General features: G+C 42.0%; 2 protein-coding genes across 2 annotated transcripts in view; both read right to left on the bottom strand.

Annotated features, from left to right (window-relative positions):
- The window catches only part of map7d1b (MAP7 domain containing 1b), a 32,943-nt gene extending 30,184 nt beyond the window's left edge, over nucleotides 1–2,759 (bottom strand). The window contains exon 1 of the mRNA XM_085790511.1: nucleotides 2,412–2,759. Coding sequence (XP_085646637.1) covers nucleotides 2,412–2,505 — 94 coding nt within the window. The 5' untranslated portion in view covers nucleotides 2,506–2,759. The remainder of the gene's footprint in view (nucleotides 1–2,411) is intronic.
- A 10,073-nt stretch (nucleotides 2,760–12,832) lies between these two features.
- stpg1 (sperm-tail PG-rich repeat containing 1) lies at nucleotides 12,833–27,673 on the bottom strand. Its single transcript, XM_085790510.1, has 8 exons — nucleotides 27,640–27,673; nucleotides 27,404–27,516; nucleotides 26,808–26,909; nucleotides 20,495–20,680; nucleotides 19,496–19,607; nucleotides 15,600–15,771; nucleotides 13,906–14,162; nucleotides 12,833–12,906 (listed from the first exon to the last, which is right to left on the bottom strand). The coding sequence occupies exons 1-8, from the start codon at nucleotides 27,659–27,661 to the stop codon at nucleotides 12,833–12,835; spliced, it is 1,038 nt and encodes a 345-aa protein (XP_085646636.1). The 5' UTR covers nucleotides 27,662–27,673.
- Between the last annotated feature and the right edge of the window lie 141 nt (nucleotides 27,674–27,814).

Below are 27,814 nucleotides of genomic sequence, written 5' to 3'. Positions count from 1 at the left end.
GCAAAGGGGGGGTAAAGGAGGAGGGGGGGTAAAGGGGGGGTGAGGACTAAAATGACAGAACTACAGTAGCGCTGCAGTTTCTTATTCCCCACCTTGTTTGATTGAGAGCTTTTCGGGATGATTTTCATGAATGAACAGGCAACAGCCTATGTCACTGTCAGACCGGGTACGACGGGAGGGGGGGGGCGCATCATGCAGTGATATAAAGAGCCTATGCGGAGATGAGGAACGAGCCAAAAGCCGAAAATGTATTCGTGACGTCCGCGGTCGATATAAAGTGGATATGTTTCATTCATCCATGTTTTGACAGACAACACAACAGCACCGACAGACAGACATGTGGCTCAGCAGCCAGGTGACGCACACAGCACAACAACACAGCACAACAACACAGCACAACAACACAGCACAACAACACAGCACAACAACACAGCACAACAACACAGCACAACAACACAGCACAACAACACAGCACAACAACACAGCACACAACAACACACAGCACAAGAGTCAAGACACAGCGCAGCAACATGTGCAGGCTGCTGCAGCAGTGCACGTCAAAGGGACAACGCCGAAAATAAAATAAATAGACTACACGTAGTTTTGAAATGGTTTTTGCGCATGTTTTCATCCATAAAATGACCAAACATGTGAACACTATAAGAGGATTTCTGGATAACGAATTATTTAAACAGCATATATAGAAATGATTCCTTCCAAGCCTTTTGATCCAAGCGGTTTCCACTGTATTGTGATTGGTTCAAACAGCTTCCACACGTGCATCGCGTCACTTAGCGGATTCCACGGAGTGTTTTTATTACCACTGGTGTGGACGCGGAGCAAAACTCCGGTTTCAAAAATACCCGGGCTCGTGTGGATAAGGAGTGCGGGAATCGAACCTGAACCTCCATCTGCAGGGTCCGCGACCAGACGAATCAACGCGTCAAAGATCCAACAGGAGGAATTAAAGGGATAGTTCACCTCCATGCTGCTGGTCTGTAACGTCTGTAACGTCCCTCTGGTTTTAACTCTGGTGTTGAAGCCCCGACATCAGAACTGTTCTGAAAATCATTAAATAAGTCTATATTATATTAAATAAGTCTATATTATATTAAATAAGTCTATGTTATATTAAATAAGTCTATGTTATATTAAATAAGTCTATATTATATTAAATACGTCTATATTATATTAAATAAGTCTATGTTATATTAAATAAGTCTATGTTATATTAAATAAGTCTATGTTATATTAAATAAGTCTATATTATATTAAATAAGTCTATATTATATTAAATAAGTCTATATTATATTAAATAAGTCTATGTTATATTAAATAAGTCTATATTATATTAAATAAGTCTATATTATATTAAATAAGTCTATGTTATATTAAATAAGTCTATGTTATATTAAATAAGTCTATATTATATTAAATAAGTCTATATTATATTAAATAAGTCTATATTATATTAAATACGTCTATATTATATTAAATAAGTCTGTGTTTTTATACATATATATTATATTGTTTCTAGCTTGTTTGTAGCAGAAGCTTCTTGAAGCTCCTCTTCCTGGTCCGTCCATCACGCCGGCGTCAGTCATCGCTCTGATGCCGGCGCAAATCTCACCAGAAGCTTGAAATATAACAAACAAGCTTTAAAATATAGACGTATTTAATATAATATAGACGTATTTAATATAACATAGACGTATTTAATATAATATAGACTTATTTAATATAATATAGACGTATTTAATTATTTTATGAACAGTTTCTCATGTCGGGGCTTCAACACCAGAGAGACGTTACAGACGTTACAGACGTTACAGACGTTACAGACCAGCAGCATGGAGGTATCTGGATGTTTTCTGTCTTTTTGGACCAAGACAGTTGGTATCCATTGACAACCGTCATATGGACAGGCACTGCTGCGGTTTAGTTTAGTTTAGTTTAGTTTAGTTTAGTTTAGTTTAGTTTAGTTTCTTAGTTTAATAAGGGACAGTGTTTTACATGAATCATTTAAAGGAGAAAAAAGAAGAGATGGTTGCAGCAGATTTAACTCCCAGCTCATTTCATCTGTCGTCTCTACACACAACTAACACTAACACACACAATACAAGATACTATACCAAGACGAGGCATCAACACACACAGTTAGACAACAACAACACTTAGACAACAACAACACTAGACAACAACATGTGAGGTAGGAGCTCAGAGCCAGATGCTGTCATACTATAGCTGCTGCTGAGGAGATGATGAGGGAAATTTCAATTTTGAGTGAACTATTCCTTTAATACGTGGTAATCAGAGCCCCCCCCTCCTCCTCCCTCCTCTTCCTCCACATCAGCAGCCCCCCCCCCCCCCTCCATTATAATAACTACCCCCCCCCCCCCCCCGTCTCTTACTTTTGTCTCCCAGTGTCATCTTCTCCTGCAGGCACGCGCTCAGGCTCGCGCTCGGGCACGCGCTCGGGCTCGCGCTCGGGTCCGGACGGTCCATGTGTCCTTCAGACGGCGCTCGAACCGGGTCCTTGGCCCGCTGCTGCTGCTGTCATTCCCACAGCAACACGCCCTTCCTCCGGTCAGACCGGATCAGACCGGATCACAGAAACGACGCGGGAATTAAAATAAAATAAACGGCGGGAAAGCGCTTCCGGTCGGCTCCTTTGAAGTGCCTTTGTGCCGCGGTGTCGGTGCCTTTGATCCGGTCCGGTCGGTCCGCGGCTCCGCGGCTCAGTCCGGAATCAAAACCTGATCAAGCTAGAGCAGGAAAACACTTCCGGTCCCGCTTTTCAAAATAAAACTACAGGGAACTCTCATCTGGTTTTAATATCAGAGAAAAACGTCACGTCGAGAAAATAAATAGAATCAAGATTCAAGATTCAAGATTCAAGATTCAAGATTCAAGATTCTTTATTTGTCACATGCAAAGTTAAAGTGTACACATACAACAAGCAGTGAAATGAAGTCCTGACTACACCCCCCACACTGTGCTGTCCCTCCTGTAAAAACATGTTAAAATACATTGTAAATATAAATAACATTAGGTAATATAACAACAACAAGATAAGGTTAGAAAATAATTTAACTAGTGCAGCGAGTATAAAAACATCCAAGTTTAAAATGCAGATCTCAGTAATCAAAATAAAACAACCTGGAACTCTCGTCTGTTTTTAATATCAGAGAAAAATGTCACGTCGAGCAAATAAAACAATTATAATTAATATACAACAGCAAAACAACAAACATGTATAAATATGGACTTTCTCATTGTTACTATTTTTACTGTTGGATCATGATTCTGTTGCTCAGTCTCCTCTCGTTGATATTATGGTCTGTGTTTTTAGATTAGTCTGCTACTGTCATGATGTAGTGTCATGCACTGGGTTTTATCTCATACTATTGATATTATGGTCTGTGTTTTTAGATTAGCCGCCTATGGACTGGTGTTGAAACACACCCAAGCAGCATCTGTTCTGTCCACTGGAACAGTCTCAATGTATCTGTGACGTCCATATCAAATAAATAAACATAACATAATAAGTACTAAAAGGCAAATTATAATCAATAACCTTTAGCATTTATATTTTCTGTATTAAAAGTTAAAACTGACTGATGAAACTTCATGATGAAGGTTTCCTCTAACAGGTTCAACATCTGTCACAGCTGAAGCAGCAAATAAAGGGTTAAATGCTGATGACATAATAATATTTATAATATTTACTGCAACACTGAACCTTAACATGTGAGTTATTCTTATTATTTATTCTTATTCCATTTTATTCTGTTCCTGTTCTGCTTTTACCTCAGTAATAATATTATTATTTGTCTTTATCCTGTTCAAGTCCTTTGTTGTTGTTGTTGTTGTTGTTGTTGTTGTTGTTGTCTGACTCATTCAGGAGTTTGTAAAGAAGAAACTAAATGTTTAGAAGAAGAAAAAAGGAGCTGCATTTTATTCTGAAAGTCCGTCTTCTTCACTTCCGGTTGTAGTTTCTCTGAATTGACGTCACGGGTCGATGCGAAAAACCGCATGCGGGACAAGAGGGGGGGGGGGGGGGGGCTCACCTGGCGTCGCTATGGCAACAAGACAGAGGCGAACAGCTGTGTAATTAACTGTCAATAACAGCAGCTCCATATATATAAACATATATAAAACATCCACATCTATATGCATCTATACATATATATATACATATATATCACATATATCTATAGATTAAAGCTGACCCATATATAACACTGTAATAATCTATACATTCATATCTATAGATTAAATCTGACCCATATATAACACTGTAATAATCTATACATTCATATCTATAGGTTAAAGCTGACCCATATATAACACTGTAATAATCTATACATTCATATCTATAGGTTAAATCTGACCCATATATAACACTGTAATAATCTATACATTCATATCTATAGGTTAAATCTGACCCATATATAACACTGTAATAATCTATACATTCATATCTATAGATTAAATCTGACCCATATATAACACTGTAATAATCTATACATTCATATCTATAGATTAAATCTGACCCATATATAACACTGTAATAATCTATACATTCATATCTATAGATTAAATCTGATCCATATATAACACTGTAATAATCTATACATTCATATCTATAGGTTAAATCTGACCCATATATAACACTGTAATAATCTATACATTCATATCTATAGGTTAAATCTGACCCATATATAACACTGTAATAATCTATACATTCATATCTATAGGTTAAATCTGACCCATATATAACACTGTAATAATCTATACATTCATATCTATAGATTGAATCTGATCCATATATAACACTGTAATAATCTATACATTCATATCTATAGGTTAAATCTGACCCATATATAACACTGTAATAATCTATACATTCATATCTATAGGTTAAATCTGACCCATATATAACACTGTAATAATCTATACATTCATATCTATAGATTGAATCTGACCCATATATAACACTGTAATAATCTATACATTCATATCTATAGATTGAATCTGACCCATATATAACACTGTAATAATCTATACATTCATATCTATAGATTAAATCTGATCCATATATAACACTGTAATAATCTATACATTCATATCTATAGATTAAATCTGATCCATATATAACACTGTAATAATCTATACATTCATATCTATAGATTAAATCTGACCCATATATAACACTGTAATAATCTATACATTCATATCTATAGATTAAATCTGATCCATATATAACACTGTAATAATCTATACATTCATATCTATAGGTTAAATCTGACCCATATATAACACTGTAATAATCTATACATTCATATCTATAGATTAAATCTGACCCATATATAACACTGTAATAATCTATACATTCATATCTATAGGTTAAATCTGACCCATATATAACACTGTAATAATCTATACATTCATATCTATAGATTAAATCTGACCCATATATAACACTGTAATAATCTATACATTCATATCTATAGATTAAGACATTTTTAATGCCACTTTGAATTAAATTTAAGACTGAATGAGCCGGTGCATATTCTCATTTGTCTGTTTCCCCGTTGTATTATAGTTATAGTTTTTTTTTTTTTTTTTTAAAGTATATTTTTCGGCTTTTTGCCTTTATTTGATAGTGATGACAGTAGAGATAGACAGGAAATGGGGAGGCAGAGAGAGGGGGAATGACACGCAGGAAAGGTCTGCCCGACGCGGGATTCGAACCGGGGACGCCTGCGGCGAGGACTGTAGCCTCTACATGGGGCGGCCGCTCTACCCACTGCGCCACGCACCGCCCCAATATTATAGTTATAGTTATATTTATATTATATATAGTTAGGCAGCTGCTTTAACAACACACACCTAAACTCCTAAACTAAATTGATAATAAATATATTTTAATAAAAATAGGTTTAGATTATCTGATGAATGACAACAGACATAAATATTCTTTCAGAGGAAGATGTAGTGATGTGAGTTTTGTAACTTCCATTTGACTCAGACTGAATAGTGGTGTGAACACAGGTTTTTATTTAATATATATATGACCTACTGTTGATCCTACAGTCGCCTATAGGAGCATCAAGAATAACAACACAACATGGTTGTTTTTACAGCACTAGCCTATATTTTACAGATTAATCCACTAGATTAATACCTGTATCTAAGTCTGTCTAGGAGGTATCCATGGTTACTTGACCAGAAGTCTCTTGAAGTATCAAACAAAGAGAACTATGGTCTGTGGAAGTTTGAAGTCGTGACCTGAATCAGATGTTGCAGTAGAAAAAAAAATCCAAGTGAACTCGTAAACACGAGAGAAACCCCGACGGTCCCGTACTGATGCTGAACAGGACGAGTTATTTAACCTGCAGATACGGATGATTCCATACTGTCGGGGACATGTGGTAACCCTGGTAACCCTGGTAACCCTGGTAACCCTGGTAACCCTGGTGACCCTGGTGACCCTGGTAACCCTGGTGACCCTGGTAACCCTGGTAACCCTGGTGACCCTGGTAACCCTGGTGACCCTGGTAACCCTGGTGACCCTGGTAACCCTGGTAACCCTGGTAACCCTGGTGACCCTAGCTACCTCTCACCATCGTGATGTGTCGCCACGTAAACACGTGACCACAAACTAACGTCGCTCACCTCTGACTTCCTCCTCTGATCGACTGAACACGACGTTACGGCAGAAAACTTCATACATTTTATTAATGTTGAACCAAGGAGGAACAAAGATACGTCGGCTACGACTAGGATATCTAGGACATCTAGGACATCTAGGACATCTAGGACATCTAGGATATCTAGGATATCTAGGACATCTAGGACATCTAGGATATCTAGGACATCTAGGACATCTAGGATATCTAGGATATCTAGGACATCTAGGACATCTAGGACATCTAGGATATCTAGGATATCTAGGACATCTAGGACATCTAGGATATCTAGGACATCTAGGACATCTAGGATATCTAGGATATCTAGGACATCTAGGACATCTAGGATATCTAGGATATCTAGGACATCTAGGACATCTAGGACATCTAGGACATCTAGGACATCTAGGATATCTAGGACATCTAGGATATCTAGGATATCTAGGACATCTAGGACATCTAGGATATCTAGGATATCTAGGACATCTAGGACATCTAGGATATCTAGGACATCTAGGACATCTAGGATATCTAGGATATCTAGGACATCTAGGACATCTAGGATATCTAGGATATCTAGGACATCTAGGACATCTAGGACATCTAGGACATCTAGGATATCTAGGATATCTAGGATATCTAGGATATCTAGGATATCTAGGATATCTAGGATATCTAGGATATCTAGGACATCTAGGACATCTAGGATATCTAGGATATCTAGGACATCTAGGACATCTAGGATATCTAGGACATCTAGGACATCTAGGATATCTAGGATATCTAGGACATCTAGGACATCTAGGATATCTAGGACATCTAGGACATCTAGGACATCTAGGACATCTAGGACATCTAGGACATCTAGGACATCTAGGATATCTAGGATATCTAGGACATCTAGGACATCTAGGACATCTAGGACATCTAGGATATCTAGGACATCTAGGACATCTAGGACATCTAGGACATCTAGGACATCTAGGATATCTAGGACATCTAGGACATCTAGGACATCTAGGACATCTAGGACATCTAGGACATCTAGGACATCTAGGACATCTAGGACATCTAGGACATCTAGGACATCTAGGACATCTAGGATATCTAGGACATCTAGGACATCTAGGACATCTAGGACATCTAGGACATCTAGGATATCTAGGATATCTAGGACATCTAGGACATCTAGGATATCTAGGACATCTAGGACATCTAGGATATCTAGGACATCTAGGATATCTAGGACATCTAGGACATCTAGGACATCTAGGATATCTAGGACATCTAGGATATCTAGGACATCTAGGACATCTAGGATATCTAGGACATCTAGGATATCTAGGATATCTAGGACATCTAGGATATCTAGGACATCTAGGACATCTAGGACATCTAGGACATCTAGGACATCTAGGACATCTAGGATATCTAGGATATCTAGGACATCTAGGACATCTAGGACATCTAGGATATCTAGGATATCTAGGACATCTAGGATATCTAGGACATCTAGGACATCTAGGATATCTAGGATATCTAGGACATCTAGGACATCTAGGACATCTAGGACATCTAGGACATCTAGGACATCTAGGACATCTAGGACATCTAGGATATCTAGGATATCTAGGATATCTAGGACATCTAGGACATCTAGGACATCTAGGATATCTAGGATATCTAGGATATCTAGGACATCTAGGACATCTAGGACATCTAGGACATCTAGGACATCTAGGATATCTAGGACATCTAGGACATCTAGGACATCTAGGACATCTAGGACATCTAGGACATCTAGGACATCTAGGATATCTAGGACATCTAGGACATCTAGGATATCTAGGACATCTAGGATATCTAGGACATCTAGGATATCTAGGACATCTAGGACATCTAGGACATCTAGGACATCTAGGATATCTAGGACATCTAGGACATCTAGGATATCTAGGACATCTAGGATATCTAGGACATCTAGGACATCTAGGATATCTAGGACATCTAGGATATCTAGGATATCTAGGACATCTAGGACATCTAGGATATCTAGGACATCTAGGATATCTAGGACATCTAGGATATCTAGGACATCTAGGACATCTAGGACATCTAGGACATCTAGGACATCTAGGATATCTAGGATATCTAGGACATCTAGGATATCTAGGATATCTAGGACATCTAGGACATCTAGGACATCTAGGATATCTAGGACATCTAGGACATCTAGGATATCTAGGACATCTAGGATATCTAGGACATCTAGGATATCTAGGACATCTAGGACATCTAGGACATCTAGGACATCTAGGACATCTAGGATATCTAGGACATCTAGGACATCTAGGACATCTAGGACATCTAGGACATCTAGGACATCTAGGATATCTAGGATATCTAGGACATCTAGGACATCTAGGACATCTAGGATATCTAGGATATCTAGGACATCTAGGACATCTAGGACATCTAGGACATCTAGGACATCTAGGACATCTAGGACATCTAGGACATCTAGGATATCTAGGACATCTAGGACATCTAGGACATCTAGGACATCTAGGACATCTAGGACATCTAGGACATCTAGGACATCTAGGACATCTAGGATATCTAGGATATCTAGGACATCTAGGACATCTAGGACATCTAGGACATCTAGGACATCTAGGATATCTAGGACATCTAGGACATCTAGGATATCTAGGATATCTAGGACATCTAGGACATCTAGGACATCTAGGACATCTAGGACATCTAGGATATCTAGGATATCTAGGATATCTAGGATATCTAGGACATCTAGGACATCTAGGACATCTAGGACATCTAGGACATCTAGGATATCTAGGATATCTAGGATATCTAGGACATCTAGGACATCTAGGATATCTAGGACATCTAGGATATCTAGGATATCTAGGACATCTAGGACATCTAGGACATCTAGGACATCTAGGACATCTAGGACATCTAGGATATCTAGGATATCTAGGATATCTAGGACATCTAGGACATCTAGGACATCTAGGATATCTAGGATATCTAGGATATCTAGGATATCTAGGATATCTAGGACATCTAGGACATCTAGGATATCTAGGATATCTAGGATATCTAGGACATCTAGGATATCTAGGACATCTAGGATATCTAGGACATCTAGGATATCTAGGACATCTAGGATATCTAGGACATCTAGGACATCTAGGATATCTAGGATATCTAGGATATCTAGGATATCTAGGACATCTAGGACATCTAGGACATCTAGGATATCTAGGACATCTAGGACATCTAGGACATCTAGGACATCTAGGACATCTAGGACATCTAGGATATCTAGGACATCTAGGACATCTAGGATATCTAGGACATCTAGGACATCTAGGACATCTAGGACATCTAGGATATCTAGGACATCTAGGACATCTAGGACATCTAGGACATCTAGGATATCTAGGACATCTAGGATATCTAGGACATCTAGGACATCTAGGACATCTAGGATATCTAGGACATCTAGGATATCTAGGACATCTAGGACATCTAGGACATCTAGGACATCTAGGACATCTAGGACATCTAGGATATCTAGGATATCTAGGACATCTAGGACATCTAGGACATCTAGGACATCTAGGATATCTAGGACATCTAGGACATCTAGGACATCTAGGACATCTAGGACATCTAGGACATCTAGGACATCTAGGATATCTAGGACATCTAGGACATCTAGGATATCTAGGACATCTAGGACATCTAGGACATCTAGGATATCTAGGACATCTAGGACATCTAGGACATCTAGGACATCTAGGACATCTAGGACATCTAGGATATCTAGGACATCTAGGACATCTAGGACATCTAGGACATCTAGGACATCTAGGACATCTAGGACATCTAGGATATCTAGGACATCTAGGACATCTAGGACATCTAGGACATCTAGGACATCTAGGACATCTAGGATATCTAGGACATCTAGGATATCTAGGATATCTAGGATATCTAGGATATCTAGGTCATCTAGGACATCTAGGACATCTAGGATATCTAGGATATCTAGGACATCTAGGACATCTAGGATATCTAGGACATCTAGGATATCTAGGACATCTAGGACATCTAGGATATCTAGGATATCTAGGATATCTAGGATATCTAGGACATCTAGGACATCTAGGACATCTAGGACATCTAGGACATCTAGGACATCTAGGATATCTAGGATATCTAGGATATCTAGGACATCTAGGACATCTAGGATATCTAGGACATCTAGGATATCTAGGATATCTAGGACATCTAGGACATCTAGGACATCTAGGACATCTAGGACATCTAGGATATCTAGGATATCTAGGATATCTAGGACATCTAGGACATCTAGGACATCTAGGATATCTAGGATATCTAGGATATCTAGGATATCTAGGATATCTAGGATATCTAGGACATCTAGGACATCTAGGACATCTAGGACATCTAGGATATCTAGGATATCTAGGACATCTAGGATATCTAGGACATCTAGGATATCTAGGACATCTAGGATATCTAGGACATCTAGGACATCTAGGATATCTAGGACATCTAGGACATCTAGGACATCTAGGATATCTAGGATATCTAGGATATCTAGGATATCTAGGACATCTAGGACATCTAGGACATCTAGGACATCTAGGATATCTAGGATATCTAGGATATCTAGGATATCTAGGACATCTAGGACATCTAGGACATCTAGGATATCTAGGACATCTAGGACATCTAGGACATCTAGGACATCTAGGACATCTAGGACATCTAGGACATCTAGGACATCTAGGATATCTAGGATATCTAGGACATCTAGGACATCTAGGATATCTAGGACATCTAGGACATCTAGGATATCTAGGACATCTAGGACATCTAGGACATCTAGGATATCTAGGACATCTAGGACATCTAGGACATCTAGGATATCTAGGATATCTAGGACATCTAGGATATCTAGGACATCTAGGACATCTAGGACATCTAGGATATCTAGGACATCTAGGATATCTAGGATATCTAGGATATCTAGGACATCTAGGATATCTAGGATATCTAGGACATCTAGGACATCTAGGAGGAACAACGGGACAACTCTGACAACAGGACAACTCTGACAACAGGACAACAGGACAACAGGACAACTCTGACACTCTAAACACAGCCAGTAGATGTAGATCTCCTGTAGCTGTAAACTGTTTGTTTCACTGTTCAGCATTTATGACGACAATGGGCTTTATGCACAGCTCCACTACTTCCTGAACTTTAGCCAGCTCCTTTATTTCCTGTCTTACATTATTGGACCAACTGATTAATCCAGGTGTGTCTGACCTCACAACAATGGTCAGACACACCTGGATTAATCAGTTGGTCCAATAATGTAAAAGTAGCTGGCTTATTTCAGGAAGTTGTGGAGCTGTGCATAAAGCCCATTATATAGTGAAGTGAAGTCAGATTCCAGCTGCGGCCGATGGCGAGTGACCTAATAATTTTACTCACCAAAACATATTTTTACCTGCATTTGGTGAGTGGTGGGAGCAGATTTTAACCCTGGTTAGTATTAGTTTAGTGTCTGTGAATGTGGTTCTGGTGGTTCTGGTGGTTCTGGTGGTTCTGGTGGTCCCGGCCCGGGTTAGGGGTTAGGGTTATGTTATTGTCTCCAGACCCTCGGTTCCGGCCTCGTGCCACTCGGCCACATTGTTCACATTGAGCTGCACCCTGCAGCAGCTGTCTGGTCTCGGTGGCGTCAGCTGGACCAGCAGCTGAGACGCTCAGCGAGCAGCAGCAGCAGCAGCAGCATTAACAGCTGTCTGATACAGACTGAGATGATTCACTGACTGAGACATGTCAGATAGACCAGAGCGGCATTTTTATTATATTTTTATTTTTATTTGCATAAAGATGCCGCTCTGGTCTATATGTGTAAGAAGAAGTGACTGATCCAAATCTTGTTCATTCATGTTTATGGAGCAAAGAGACAGTTTGTGTTTGAGGCTTCAGCCCTCAGCCCTCGGCCCTCGGCCCTCGGCCCTCAGGCTTCAGCCCTCAGACCTCGGCCCTCGGCCCTCAGCCCTCGGCCCTCAGCCAGGGATCCAGACTCTGGCGTCGCTGTAGAGGAACGACTGCTTCGATGAGACCAGAGGGTCGTAGAAACCTGAGGAGACAAAGTTCAGCTGCTGTTTCACTCAACAACCACACAACCCACTGTTCTGTAACCTCCTAAACCAGCTCCCGGAAATGAAATGCAATTCACCTCATCTCATCTCATCTCATCTCATTTCATTTCATTTCATGTCATGTCTCAGAGAGTCTGGCCTCATCCCCCCTCTAAGCGTTTGGGGGGGGCGGGAGCTGGGCGGGAGTAGTAGCAAAGACGGTTTAATATCTTTGGTAGTAGCGTTGACAGACAACCCCATTCAGCCAATCAGCAAGCTGGTGTAGTGACGGGGCTTTGCACCAGTCGGTCCCTGATTGGCCAACGTGCTGTGTTAATCACAGCGGCGACGCTGATTGGCTCTTAGGCCTTCTGAGGGTTTCAGACCAAACGCTTAGAATGGGGATGAGGCCAGACTCTCCCTCTGGTTTACGAGGTTAACTGCTCTGCACGTCGTCTATGTGTTGAATGTTGAGCAGAGAGAGGCTGGTCAGTCAGTGACCTCTGACCTCTGACCTCTGACCTCTGGTCAGTCAGTGACCTCTGACCTCTGGTCAGTCAGTGACCTCTGACCTCTGACCAGCTTCTACTGTTCTACATTAACCCTCTAGACGCCGTCAGTTAGTTCGCACTGCTCCTTTATTCTGACCCTCTTTAGTTATTTAACTCAAGATGTTGAATCAGTGTGAGTCTGCATCAGCACTTGTTCTGCAGCTGAAACTGTGTGTGTGTGTGTGTGTGTGTGTGTGTGTCTCTGTGTCTGTGTGTCTGTCTGTGTGTGTGTGTGTCTGTGTGTGTGTCTCTGTGTGTGTGTGTGTGTGTGTGTGTGTGTGTGTGTGTGTGTGTGTGTGTGTGTGTGTGTGTGTCTCTGTGTCTGTGTGTGTGTGTGTCTGTGTGTGTGTGTGTCTGTGTGTCTGTGTGTGTGTGTGTGTGTGTGTGTGTGTGTGTGTGTGTGTCTGTGTGTCTGTGTGTGTCTAGTTGTCTGTGTGTGTGTGTCACCTGGTCCTGGTGTGTGGTGGTCTGGTTGTTGTACTGATCTCTTGGTTGTGGAAGCGAACGCTGCGCTGGGAACAGGACGTTTGAATCCGTCCTGACTCCCGACGTCGTAGTGGCCCGGTCCCGGAGAGGGCCGATCCTTACAGCCAATCAGAGGCCGATCCTTACAGCCAATCAGAGGAGGAGCCTTACAGCCAATCAGAGGCCGATCCTTACAGCCAATCAGAGGAGGAGCTGCTCGCGCCAGATAAAAACCTCTCCTGAGACACAGATATAAAGTGTGAGAGGATTTTCAGACCCTCTGTCACTCTGACAACGTCACCACTCTAGCTCTGAACATTCCGTGCCATTGACTCCCATGTTAAATCTGAATTTAGTCAAAATTATCATGAACAGTTGAAGGGTACTGATCAATAATGGTAGAAGATATGAAAAAGTTGAATTTACGGTGAATACTTGAAAGTTTTGTGAACGTTTTAAAGGTGGAATGAAGTCTGTAGGTGAAAGTATGTTGAAGCAGTTGAAGTTCAAAGAAGGAGAAGATTTGAAGAGTTTGAAGACGTTTTCAATGTATTCCTATGGGGAAAAAATTTCAATAAAGTTTGAATATTTTGATTTATACTTTCATGTTCCTCCGGCTGTTTCTCTTCTATAAAACACATTCTACATGGAGGCGAGCGTCGTCTACGATGACAGTAGAGCAGGTGGAAGACGCTCCATCTGAACGGCTCCATGTTCACACGCTTCTATCACGCAGCAACACGCAGCAACACGCAGCAACACGCAGCTACACGCAGCTACACGCAGCTACACGCAGCAACACGCAGCTACACGCAGCAACACGCAGCAACACGCAGCAACACGCAGCAACATGCAGCTACACGCTTCTATCACGCAGCAACACGCAGCAACACGCAGCTACACGCAGCAACACGCAGCAACACGCAGCAACATGCAGCAACATGCAGCTACACGCAGCACCATGCAGCACCATGCAGCAACACGCAGCAACATGCAGCTACACGCAGCAACACGCAGCTACACGCAGCAACACGCAGCAACACGCAGCTACACGCAGCAACACGCAGCTACACGCAGCAACACGCAGCAACACGCAGCAACACGCAGCAACACGCAGCAACACGCAGCTACACGCAGCAACACGCAGCTACACGCAGCAACACGCAGCAACACGCAGCTACACGCAGCTACACGCAGCTACACGCAGCTACACGCAGCAACACGCAGCTACACGCAGCAACACGCAGCTACACGCAGCTACACGCAGCAACACGCAGCTACACGCAGCAACACGCAGCAACACGCAGCTACACGCAGCAACACGCAGCTACACGCAGCTACACGCAGCAACACGCAGCTACACGCAGCAACACGCAGCTACACGCAGCTACACGCAGCTACACGCAGCTACACGCAGCTACACGCAGCTACACGCAGCTACACGCAGCAACACGCAGCAACACGCAGCAACACGCAGCAACACGCAGCAACACGCAGCAACACGCAGCTACACGCAGCAACATGCAGACATATATGCTGCACGTCGTCTATATGCTGCAACATGCAGGCGGTCCAGGTGCATCTGACCCCCCCCAAATAAAAACATTTTTATTGTGGATTTTAGTGCCCCCAGATAACAGCTGTGTGTGTGTAGTGTGTGTGTGTGTGTGTGTTACCACGGTAACAGCGTCCTCGGGGCCGGGGGGGCGGCCTGGTGGGGGCTGTAGGCCCCTGGACCTGGGATGTGGTTGTCCACGGCAACAGGGACTCTGCTGGTCTTGGACTTGAAGGGCGACAGGACGACGTTGGAGCTGCACTGGATGGAGAGGTGGTTCACCTCGTACTGACCTGAGTAATATATACATAAATATATACATATATACATATATAAATATATAAATATATAGCTGCACTGGATGGAGAGGTGGTTCACCTCGTACTGACCTGATATATACATAAATATATACATATATACATATATAAATATATAAATATATAGCTGCACTGGATGGAGAGGTGGTTCACCTCGTACTGACCTGATATATACATAAATATATACATATATACATATATAAATATATAAATATATAGCTGCACTGGATGGAGAGGTGGTTCACCTCGTACTGACCTGATATATACATAAATATATACATATATACATATATAAATATATAAATATATAGCTGCACTGGATGGAGAGGTGGTTCACCTCGTACTGACCTGATATATACATAAATATATACATATATACATATATAAATATATAAATATATAGCTGCACTGGATGGAGAGGTGGTTCACCTCGTACTGACCTGATATATACATAAATATATACATATATACATATATAAATATATAAATATATAGCTGCGCTGGATGGAGAGGTGGTTCACCTCGTACTGACCTGATATATACATAAATATATACATATATACATATATAAATATATAAATATATAGCTGCGCTGGATGGAGAGGTGGTTCACCTCGTACTGACCTGATATATACATAAATATATACATATATACATATATAAATATATAAATATATAGCTGCGCTGGATGGAGAGGTGGTTCACCTCGTACTGACCTGATATATACATAAATATATACATATATACATATATAAATATATAGCTGCACTGGATGGAGAGGTGGTTCACCTCGTACTGACCTGATATATACATAAATATATACATATATAAATATATAAATATATAGCTGCGCTGGATGGAGAGGTGGTTCACCTCGTACTGACCTGATATATACATAAATATATACATATATACATATATAAATATATAAATATATAGCTGCACTGGATGGAGAGGTGGTTCACCTCGTACTGACCTGATATATACATAAATATATACATATATAAATATATAAATATATAAATATATAGCTGCGCTGGATGGAGAGGTGGTTCACCTCGTACTGACCTGATATATACATAAATATATACATATATACATATATAAATATATAGCTGCGCTGGATGGAGAGGTGGTTCACCTCGTACTGACCTGATATATACATAAATATATACATATATACATATATACATATATAAATATATAGCTGCGCTGGATGGAGAGGTGGTTCACCTCGTACTGACCTGATATATACATAAATATATACATATATACATATATAAATATATAAATATATAGCTGCGCTGGATGGAGAGGTGGTTCACCTCGTACTGACCTGATATATACATAAATATATACATATATACATATATAAATATATAAATATATAGCTGCACTGGATGGAGAGGTGGTTCACCTCGTACTGACCTGATATATACATAAATATATACATATATACATATATAAATATATAAATATATAGCTGCACTGGATGGAGAGGTGGTTCACCTCGTACTGACCTGAGTAATATATACATAAATATATACATATATACATATATAAATATATAAATATATAGCTGCACTGGATGGAGAGGTGGTTCACCTCGTACTGACCTGATATATACATAAATATATACATATATACATATATAAATATATAAATATATAGCTGCACTGGATGGAGAGGTGGTTCACCTCGTACTGACCTGATATATACATAAATATATACATATATACATATATAAATATATAAATATATAGCTGCACTGGATGGAGAGGTGGTTCACCTCGTACTGACCTGATATATACATAAATATATACATATATACATATATAAATATATAAATATATAGCTGCACTGGATGGAGAGGTGGTTCACCTCGTACTGACCTGAGTAATATATACATAAATATATACATATATACATATATAAATATATAAATATATAGCTGCACTGGATGGAGAGGTGGTTCACCTCGTACTGACCTGATATATACATAAATATATACATATATACATATATAAATATATAAATATATAGCTGCACTGGATGGAGAGGTGGTTCACCTCGTACTGACCTGATATATACATAAATATATACATATATACATATATAAATATATAGCTGCGCTGGATGGAGAGGTGGTTCACCTCGTACTGACCTGATATATACATAAATATATACATATATACATATATAAATATATAAATATATAGCTGCACTGGATGGAGAGGTGGTTCACCTCGTACTGACCTGATATATACATAAATATATACATATATACATATATAAATATATAAATATATAGCTGCACTGGATGGAGAGGTGGTTCACCTCGTACTGACCTGATATATACATAAATATATACATATATACATATATAAATATATAGCTGCACTGGATGGAGAGGTGGTTCACCTCGTACTGACCTGATATATACATAAATATATACATATATACATATATAAATATATAAATATATAGCTGCACTGGATGGAGAGGTGGTTCACCTCGTACTGACCTGATATATACATAAATATATACATATATACATATATAAATATATAAATATATAGCTGCACTGGATGGAGAGGTGGTTCACCTCGTACTGACCTGATATATACATAAATATATACATATATACATATATAAATATATAAATATATAGCTGCACTGGATGGAGAGGTGGTTCACCTCGTACTGACCTGATATATACATAAATATATACATATATACATATATAAATATATAGCTGCACTGGATGGAGAGGTGGTTCACCTCGTACTGACCTGATATATACATAAATATATACATATATACATATATACATATATGATAGATAATAGATAAATATATAATAGATAAATATATAATAGATAAATATTAGGGCCGGGACTTTAACGCGTTAATTAGGGTTAATTAATTACACAAAAATTAACGCGTTAAAAAAATGAACGCATTTCCTCACGTGTGTCTACGTGCGGTGCGCCGGCACACAAGAGAGGCTGACTGGCAGAGATGAGAGCTGGTGAAACGCTAGCATGGTTATTTAAAACACCATCTCTGATCTCTGCCTGCACATAGACACACAGACACGGCGCACGCTAAATGCGCTATATAGCGCTAACTGCTCAGCTGCAGCGCTACATCTATGACCTGTCACTGTCACAGGTGCAGCTCATCTCATTATGACAGGACTTCACCCTCAGAGCTCTGTCTTCAGACTGTCCTGACCTGTCCCTGAACATCACACAGGGACAACATGGAGCTGCTGTGTGATTGGTTACTGAGTTTTATTAATGTTTACATCAGGCTGAGTTCAACTAATCAGTTTATGCTACTGTGATTTAAGTAGCCTAGTTAAATACTACAGTAATCATCATAGTGTATTGGAAGGAAAGACCATTTAATCTGTATGTATCAAATATCCATTAATGAATTAATGGATAATTAGCATCCCTAGTCTGTTGGTCTTGGTTAAGTACCACCTTGAATGCTTAAGCTTATGTATTCAGTCATTCAATGGTACTAAAATCCATGTTCTCACTGTTCTCAGGTCAAATATTTATATGCGATTAAAATGCGATGACTTGCGATTAATTAATTACAAAGCCTCTGATTAATTCGATTAATTTTTTTAATCGAGTCCCGGCCCTAATGAATATATAATAAATATATAATAAATAAAGGTGTTTACATGGCGACGGGACGTCTGTGTTGGTGTTGAACGAGTCTCGTGACGTTTTGGAGACGAAGGAAGAAGTTCCAGCTACGAAGCAGATTCTGTTTCTGTCGCCACGACAACGGAGCTGAAACACACACACACTGATGAGCTGCACACACAACAACACACAACAACACACAACACGACACAACACAACACAACAACACACAACAACACAACACAACACAACAACACACAACACAACACAACACAACACAACACAACACAACACGACACAACACACACACACACATAGGGATGGGAATTTATACGATTTTTACGATTCCAATTCCATTTTCGATTCTGCTCAACGATTTGATTCTTTATCGATTCTCATTTGGAAAAAAAAGGACAACAAACTTTGTTTACGTTTGTACCAGGGCTGCCCCCAAATAGTCGACCGAGCATCACCGACCAAAAAGTCAGTAGTTGACCTAAATTCCAAAATTTGGAGGCGTGGCTTCTCAAAATTAAGTCAAAATCAGTATGACTGAACCATGTGAAAGGTTGAAGGGCTCACCTCAGCTACCGGGACACTGTCTGTAGTTAAACCCCACCGCCCTGTTGGACTCACCAGCATTCATTCAGAGCGAAAAAAAACTGGAACTGACTGGAATTGATTAAAGGGAATCGTTAAAGGGAATCGTTTAAGGGAATCGTTTAAGGGAATCGTTTAAGGGAATCGTTAAAGGGAATCGTTAAAGGGAATCGTTTAAGGGAATCGTTTAAGGGAATCGTTTAAGGGAATCGTTTGCAAAATTGTCAAACGATTCCAAGGAATTGAAACACTGGGAACCGATTCTCAACAAGAACCGGTTTTCGATTCCCATCCCTACACACACAACACAACACAACACAACACAACACAACACAACACAACACAACACAACACAACACAACACAACACAACACAACACAACACAACACAACACAACACAACACAACACAACACACCACCACACAGACACACACGTCGTATTGGTTGGGAGCAGGACTCGGAGCAGGACTCGGGGCCGTGTGCAGCCGCCCGGCGACCGGCGGTCTGAACACACGCGACGGTCCAGAGCTGAAGTCAGAACGCTGGACGACGGAGCGCTGCAGGTTGTAGCAGTCTGGTCCTGGTAACCACCTGGCTGGGTCTCTGTAACCACGGGCAACCTGCACACACAACTGTTACTATGGTCTCTGTAACCACGGGCAACCTGCAGACACAACACAGTCACATTAAACTTATATATATATATATATTAGGGCTGTCAAATGATTAATTTTTCTAATCGCGATTAATCGCATTTTTCCCATAGTTAACTCGCGATTAATCTCTATTAAAAACATTATATATGGCGCTTTGGACTTTCAACACTCCAAAGTGTTATAATCTCTAGACAAACAACTTTTAGACCAGACCTAGCAGGCCTACCTAATCAGAACACATGATGCATGAAACTCACACAGAATTCACAATGCACACACAATGTTGATGCTCTGCTGAGGCGGAGAGGACGCTGGCGCTGTCTGTTCGCCGCTTCTCCCCTCAAGCTTAAGTTTTAGTTTTAAGTCTTGAGCGAGAACTACTGATAAAAGTCGCAAAACGGACTATTTGTGCCACTATCTGTGAGCGATTCATCGGTGGAACTGCCAGGTTGATGCACGGATCTTACCGACCTGTGCGATTTCTCCATCCATCCTGCGGCTGGTAGCAAGTGTCAACGAGCAGGCACCGGTGGTTAGCAGGACAGCTAACCGGCCTCGGCATTTTCAATCCTGCCCGTACCTCCTGCTTTTGGCTCCTTGGACGCCCGGCACGCTTCATACTCCCCGATCTCGACTTCACCGGCCATGTCCCTGATGTACCATCTGTGCAGAGTGGCTCGCCCCCGAGTGTTTCTCCTCCTGTGTGTGTTACCTCTGTGGCTGACGGCTAACAACGGACGCGGAGCCCAAACGCCCGGCAAAATGAACTTCTCGGCTGCTCAACTGATGAAGCTAAACAACCACAATACTCCTGCCTGTTTGTCGGTCATAAAAGAACTTTGTCTCCTACGTCGGCCCCGGTACATCCATAGAAGTTCCCGAAGAAAGTTTGTTTTCTCCCGGTCTGATGACGCCATTCCCACTGTCTGGTCAGCTGTGCGCCCTGTCGCATCTCTCCCTCGTCATCAGAGCGCTGTCACTACATGGATTAGTAGCAGTGACACTGGAGTGGCTGCAACAGCGCCACGCATGGACACAGTCAGTAACCGCGGGGTGAATCTCAGTCTACTTAAACGAGTACAGAGACTCACTACTTCATCCAACATTAAAATCGAACTTTTCAATGTCCAATCCCTCACAAATAAATCATGCCTCATACATGATCACATACAGGACAAGTGTCTGGACATAATGTGCCTAACAGAAACCTGGCATCAACCGGATGTATTTTCTGTTTTAAATGAGACCTGTCCTCCTGGCTACTGTTACCTCCAACAAGCCCGCAGCTCTGGTCGTGGTGGTGGCTTGGCTGTCATCTACCGCAACCACTTGACCCTGTCTCCCCTGCCCCTCCCTGAACTGTCCTCGTTTGAATGTCTTGCATTCAATAGCAAGCATCCTCTCCCCATGACTGTTCTTTTAATCTACCGGCCACCTAAACCAAATCCACGTTTCATCCCAGAGATGTACAATCTTCTTTCCACCTTCTGTCCAACTTCCCCCAACATCATAATTCTTGGAGATTTTAACATCCATGTCAACACCCCCTCCTGCCACCTTGCCTCTGAGTTCCTACAACTACTGGACTGTTTTAAACCTCAGGCAACATGTTGACTCTCCCACACACATCAAGGGGAACATCCTGGATCTCGTCATCACTGACTCTGCCCCTGTAAGTGCACCATCAGTGTATGATATGGGTGTGTCTGACCATAAGGTAATCTCTGTGGAATTACATTTTCTGTCATCATACACCAAGCCCAAGCGTGAAATCTGTTTCAGGAACCTGAAAAACATCGACACAAAAAGTTTGGCTTCCGACCTCAAACACCTCCACCCTGTGCCCATGTCATCAGTCACTGAAACTGTGGACTTTTACAATACAGCCCTGAGAAACATTCTGGATCTCCATGCACCCATCAAAGTCAGGTCAGCAACTTTCTCCTGCTCTGCTCCCTGGTACACAAGCGAGCTGCGGAAAATGAAGGCAGCTGGACGTGCCCTTGAGCGCCGATACATGGCTTCTGGACTTACTGTCCACAAGCAGGCATATCGGGACCACCAAACGACTTACTCCAAGTCCCTTCATGACGCTCGGTCACAGTTCTACTCTAACATCATCCAAAGCAGTCCTGGAAATTCCAAGCAGCTGTTCTCCACCATAAGCCACCTCCTTCAACCTCAAAACCCTCCACTTATAGGAACTACAGATGATCACTGCAATAACTTCATGGACTTTTTCACAACCAAAATTGATACTATCCGCTCATCCCTCTCTGTTCCTTCCCCCCTGTCTGTTCCAGCTGCCAACCCCCAGACTGATATCACGTCACCCCTCTGCTCCTTTCCAGAAATCACTCCACTTGAGGTGCAAGACACCATTAAAGGGATGAAACCCTCCACCTGTGCTCTCGACCCCTTTCCCACTGCCCTGGTGAAAGCACACAGCTCTGCCCTCTGTCCTCTGATTACCACAGTCATAAACCAATCTCTTCAGACTGGCCATCTACCATCTGCACTAAAAACAGCCATTATCAAACCACTTCTCAAGAAACCCACCCTCGACCCTCAGGTACTTGCAAACTACAGGCCCATATCCAATTTGCCATTTCTCTCAAAGGTTCTTGAGAAAGTAGTTGCCGGCCACCTACAGGATCATCTCCAACACAACAACATCTTTGAAAAGTTTCAATCTGGCTTCCGCTCCGCCCACAGCACGGAAACAGCTTTGTTGAGAGTCACAAATGACCTGCTGATGACTGCTGATTCTGGTTCACCATCCCTCCTCATCCTCCTCGACCTATCTGCAGCATTTGATACGGTCGACCACCACATACTGCTCCAGCGTCTACACGACTCTGTTGGACTCAGTGGCACAGCACTGAGCTGGTTTGAGTCCTACCTCACTGGCAGGTCAGAACACGTTGCCATGGGAGGGTCAAGGTCTCGGTCACATGCTGTTGGCTGCGGGGTTCCGCAAGGGTCGGTGCTTGGACCCATCCTGTTTGTCCTCTACATGCTCCCCCTCGGTAAAGTCATCAGGCGCTTCGGGATATCTTTCCACTGCTACGCAGATGACACACAATTATACATCAGGACGGACACTCATTCACCACCATCAGCAACATCACCTCTCTCCACGCTCACTGCGTGTCTGGAGGAGATAAAGGCGTGGATGAGACATAATTTTCTCCAGCTGAACAGCTCAAAAACTGAAGCCATCCTCATCGGTTCCCCCCATCAGATTCGAAACTCCCCCATAACCTGCATCACCTTCTCTGGCAAGGACATCCCACTATCATCAACAGTCACTAACCTTGGTGTCAGGTTCGACCCCCATTTAACCTTTGAGGCCCACATCAACCACCTCTGCAAAATATCATTTTTCCATCTAAGGAACATAGCCAGACTCCGTCCCACACTCACCTTGAGAGATGCTGAGAAGCTCGTCCACGCCTTTGTCTCCTCCAGACTCGATTACTGCAACGCACTTCTCAGCGGGATTCCCAACAAGAGCATACAGAAACTACAACACATCCAAAACAGCGCCGCCAGAATCCTGCTGAGAGTACGCAAATATGAGCACATCACACCCATTCTTCACTCACTTCACTGGCTACCCATCTCCGCTCGGATCAACTACAAAGTCTCCCTCCTCACATTCCAGTGCATCCATGGCAACGCCCCCCAGTACCTTAAAGAACTCCTCACCCCCCAGACCTCAGCACGCTCACTCCGCTCCACCAACAGCCACAGACTTCTCCCCCCAAGGACTAAGAGCCGCACACTGGGAGACCGAGCCTTCTGCTCCTCTGCTCCACGACTGTGGAACACCCTCCCTGAACACCTGAGGGTTCCACAGTCCATCGATTGCTTTAAAGGATCATAGGGCAGGATTTGTGAGAAAATACCGGAAAATACCCATGCGTTTTACGTTTTTTAAATAATAATGGGTGAGGAAGCGTTCAAAACCAAAAAGAACGAGCCCACCCGCGTATCTCTCCATTGCCCTGAACGGGGTCTGTGCTGCAAAATGCGCTGCAATTCAGGGGGTGAATTTCGCGCGCTGGCCGGCGGACCTGACGTCAGCGCGTCCACGACTGCCTTCGAATGGATCAATGGAATGGAGACATGAAGAGGGCAACCGCGGCAGAGCGACTGATACAGTAACAGAGTGGCGACACTCCCTGTTATATCAATCGCTCTGAACCACGGTGGATCCAGATTAGGCTACTGTTACTGCCAGCAAACCACCCAGCACAACTGAAAGCCCTGTTAACCCCCCCCCCCCCCACCGCCACTCTCTCCCCCCCTCCCTTCACACACACAGCAGCAGCAGGTCACTAACTTACACACCCTCTCCCTCTTCACTACTGTCTTATTATTAGCCGTTAGCCGCAGCTAGCGGTTAAAAGCCGACGTTATAACTTTAACAACGTTATCAGGCAGGTGGACAAACGTCCTCTTTTGCCCGGACACGTCCACTTTTCACGTCCTGGCCGGCGTGTCCGCGACGCGTCCGTTTTTTTATTTTATTTTTATGAAATCATGAATATGTCCGGTGTTGATTGGTTTTCATGGGACCGCGGACCCTGACAGATGCGGTCCGACACCCGGACCCGGCGCGTTAATTCTCAGTACCGGCCTGTAGGAGTAGGAGCCCATACAGATCCATGCAGAGGAGCTCAGAGGAACAGACAAGCAGCCCCCTGCTGCAGCACAGTGAAGGTGTGTGTGTGTGTGTGTGTGTGTGTGTGTGTGTGTGTGTGTGTGTGTGTGTGTGTGTGTGTGTGTCTGTCTGTCTGTCTGTCTGTCTGTGAGAGCGAGAACCTACAGTAAAATACCCCCCCTCCCTCCCCAGATAGGAAAGACTGTAAAGAGTAAAGTAAACAGTGAAAAGTCTGTGCGCGCTCCCGTGCCGGTGGCTTCGCTGGTTGCTGTAGTTACGCGCAGCGGCCGTCGCGTCACTGGCCGTTCTCATTAATCCTGCCCTATGATCCTTTAAAAAGGGCCTAAAAACGTACCTTTTTAAAAAATCTTTTAATCTGTAACTGCTCGCTCAAGACAACTGTTTTTAACTCTTGTTAACCTATTTTTCTTTTTTGGTTGCTGTTGTAGCACTTTGAGATTTTTTAGTAAATATAAAGTGCGTTACAAATAAAATTTATTATTATTATTATTATTAGAATTGAAACGAATTGCATCCAGTGGAAATTGCCCTTTACTTTGCTACGCCTCTGCCTGGCCACGTGCATTTGTTGACAACAAAGCCGTCAAAAAATCAATGGATGGAGCTGTGGATATATGTTAGACTGTGTATATTTGTGTAGCAACCAACCTGAAGGTGGCTTACCGCCACCTACTGGACTGGAGGTCCCACACTCCAGTCCTCCAGTCCAGCAGACAGAGGACAAAATGGGCCGCGATTAACAGCCATTAAAAAGTTTAATCGCGTTAATTTTTTTAATTAATCGCATCGCGATTAACGGTTAACTGTGACAGCCCTAATATATATATAGCCTACATAATTACTCAACTGGACATGCTGCTGGAGGTTATTTTATTTTACCCAGGGCACTCTCTCAAGGTACAGTATTATATCGAGCTATGAAGGAGTGGAATGCCCTTTAGAATTATGTTATACAACAAAGAAACATGGTTCGTTTTAAAATGAAACTAAGAGATTATTATTGTGACCATTAGTAGCCTATATTTGTAAATTGGGTCCTGGTCTCCTTGTTGTGTAGTGATTCAACGTAGGAGCGGGTAATGTATGTTAAGTGTTTGTCTTGGATGTTTTGTTTTTGTTTTGAGTGTGTGTTTTCTGTATGTATTTTATTTTTGTTTTATGTATTAATGTGTTGTGTGTTAATGGTTTGTATTTGTTATTTATTCTGATGAAAAGACCCCAGGAAGAAGCTGCTGCTGCTGCGTGGCTAAAGCTAATGGGATCTAAATAAACTAAACTAAACTAAAAACTATAAACTGTTACAGTCTGACCTGTGAGCTGATGAACAGGTATTATTATTATTATTATTATTATTATTATTATTATTATTATTATTATTATTATTATTATCATTATTCTGACCTGTGAGCTGATGAATCCAGACGTTCCTCTCTTGGAGAACGAGGGACTCGGGCTCACAGCTTCAGAGAGAACTGAGTCGTAGCTTCCTGGTCCCGGTCCCACCTGAAACACACACACCTGTCAGAGAGAGTGTGTGTGTGTGTGTGTGTGTGTGTGTGTGTGTGTGTGTGTGTGTGTGTGTGTCAGAGTGTGTCTGTGTGTCAGAGTGTGTGTGTGTGTGTGTGTGTGTGTGTGTGTGTGTGTGTGTGTGTGTGTGTCTGTGTGTGTGTGTGTCAGAGTGTGTCTGTGTGTGTGTGTGTGTGTGTGTGTGTGTGTGTGTGTGTGAGTGTGTCTGTGTGTGTGTGTGTGTGTGTGTGTGTGTGTGTGTGTGTGTGTGTGTGTGTGTGTGTGTGTGTGTGTGTGTGTGTGAGTGTGTGTGTGTGTGTGTGTGTGTGTGTGTGTGTGTGTGTGTGTGTGAGTGTGTCTGTGTGTGTGTGTGTGTGTGTGTGTGTGTGTGTGTGTGTGTGTGTGTGTGTGTGTGTGTGTGTGTGTGTGTGTGTGTGTGTGTGTGTGAGTGTGTGTGTGTGTGTGTGTGTGTGTGTGTGGTCTTGTCCTACCACAGCAGCATGTGAGGGAAACCTCTTTGCTTGAGATGAAAATCCCTTTTTCTCGTGGTTTGTTCTCAGCACTTTGTGGTTTTCTGTTGTTTTGAACGAAGTTTGGATCAAATCTGATCAAAGATAAAGAAAGAAAGATAAAAATGATCTCTGATTATTTTTCTATATTTATTATAAAACGGATCAAACTGATTCAGTTTTTCTATTTTTATTGATATTTGCCGCTGCAGACTCACTGTTATTGGATCCCAGGTTCATGTTGCTCTCGTTGCTTCGTCTGAAGGAAGTTTAATACACGTGACGTTGCCATGGCGACCTGCCTCAAAACAATGCAGCGGCTGGTGTTGCCAGGTCGGACATTTAAACGGAAGTTACTAACTAACTGACCCAAACCTGACACACTATACACTT

Source organism: Trachurus japonicus, chromosome 11 (genome assembly GCF_045865225.1).
Source record: "Trachurus japonicus isolate A0001 chromosome 11, Traja_1.0".
Classification (NCBI taxonomy): domain Eukaryota; kingdom Metazoa; phylum Chordata; class Actinopteri; order Carangiformes; family Carangidae; genus Trachurus; species Trachurus japonicus.
This window is presented reverse-complemented; position numbering and strand designations above follow the sequence as displayed.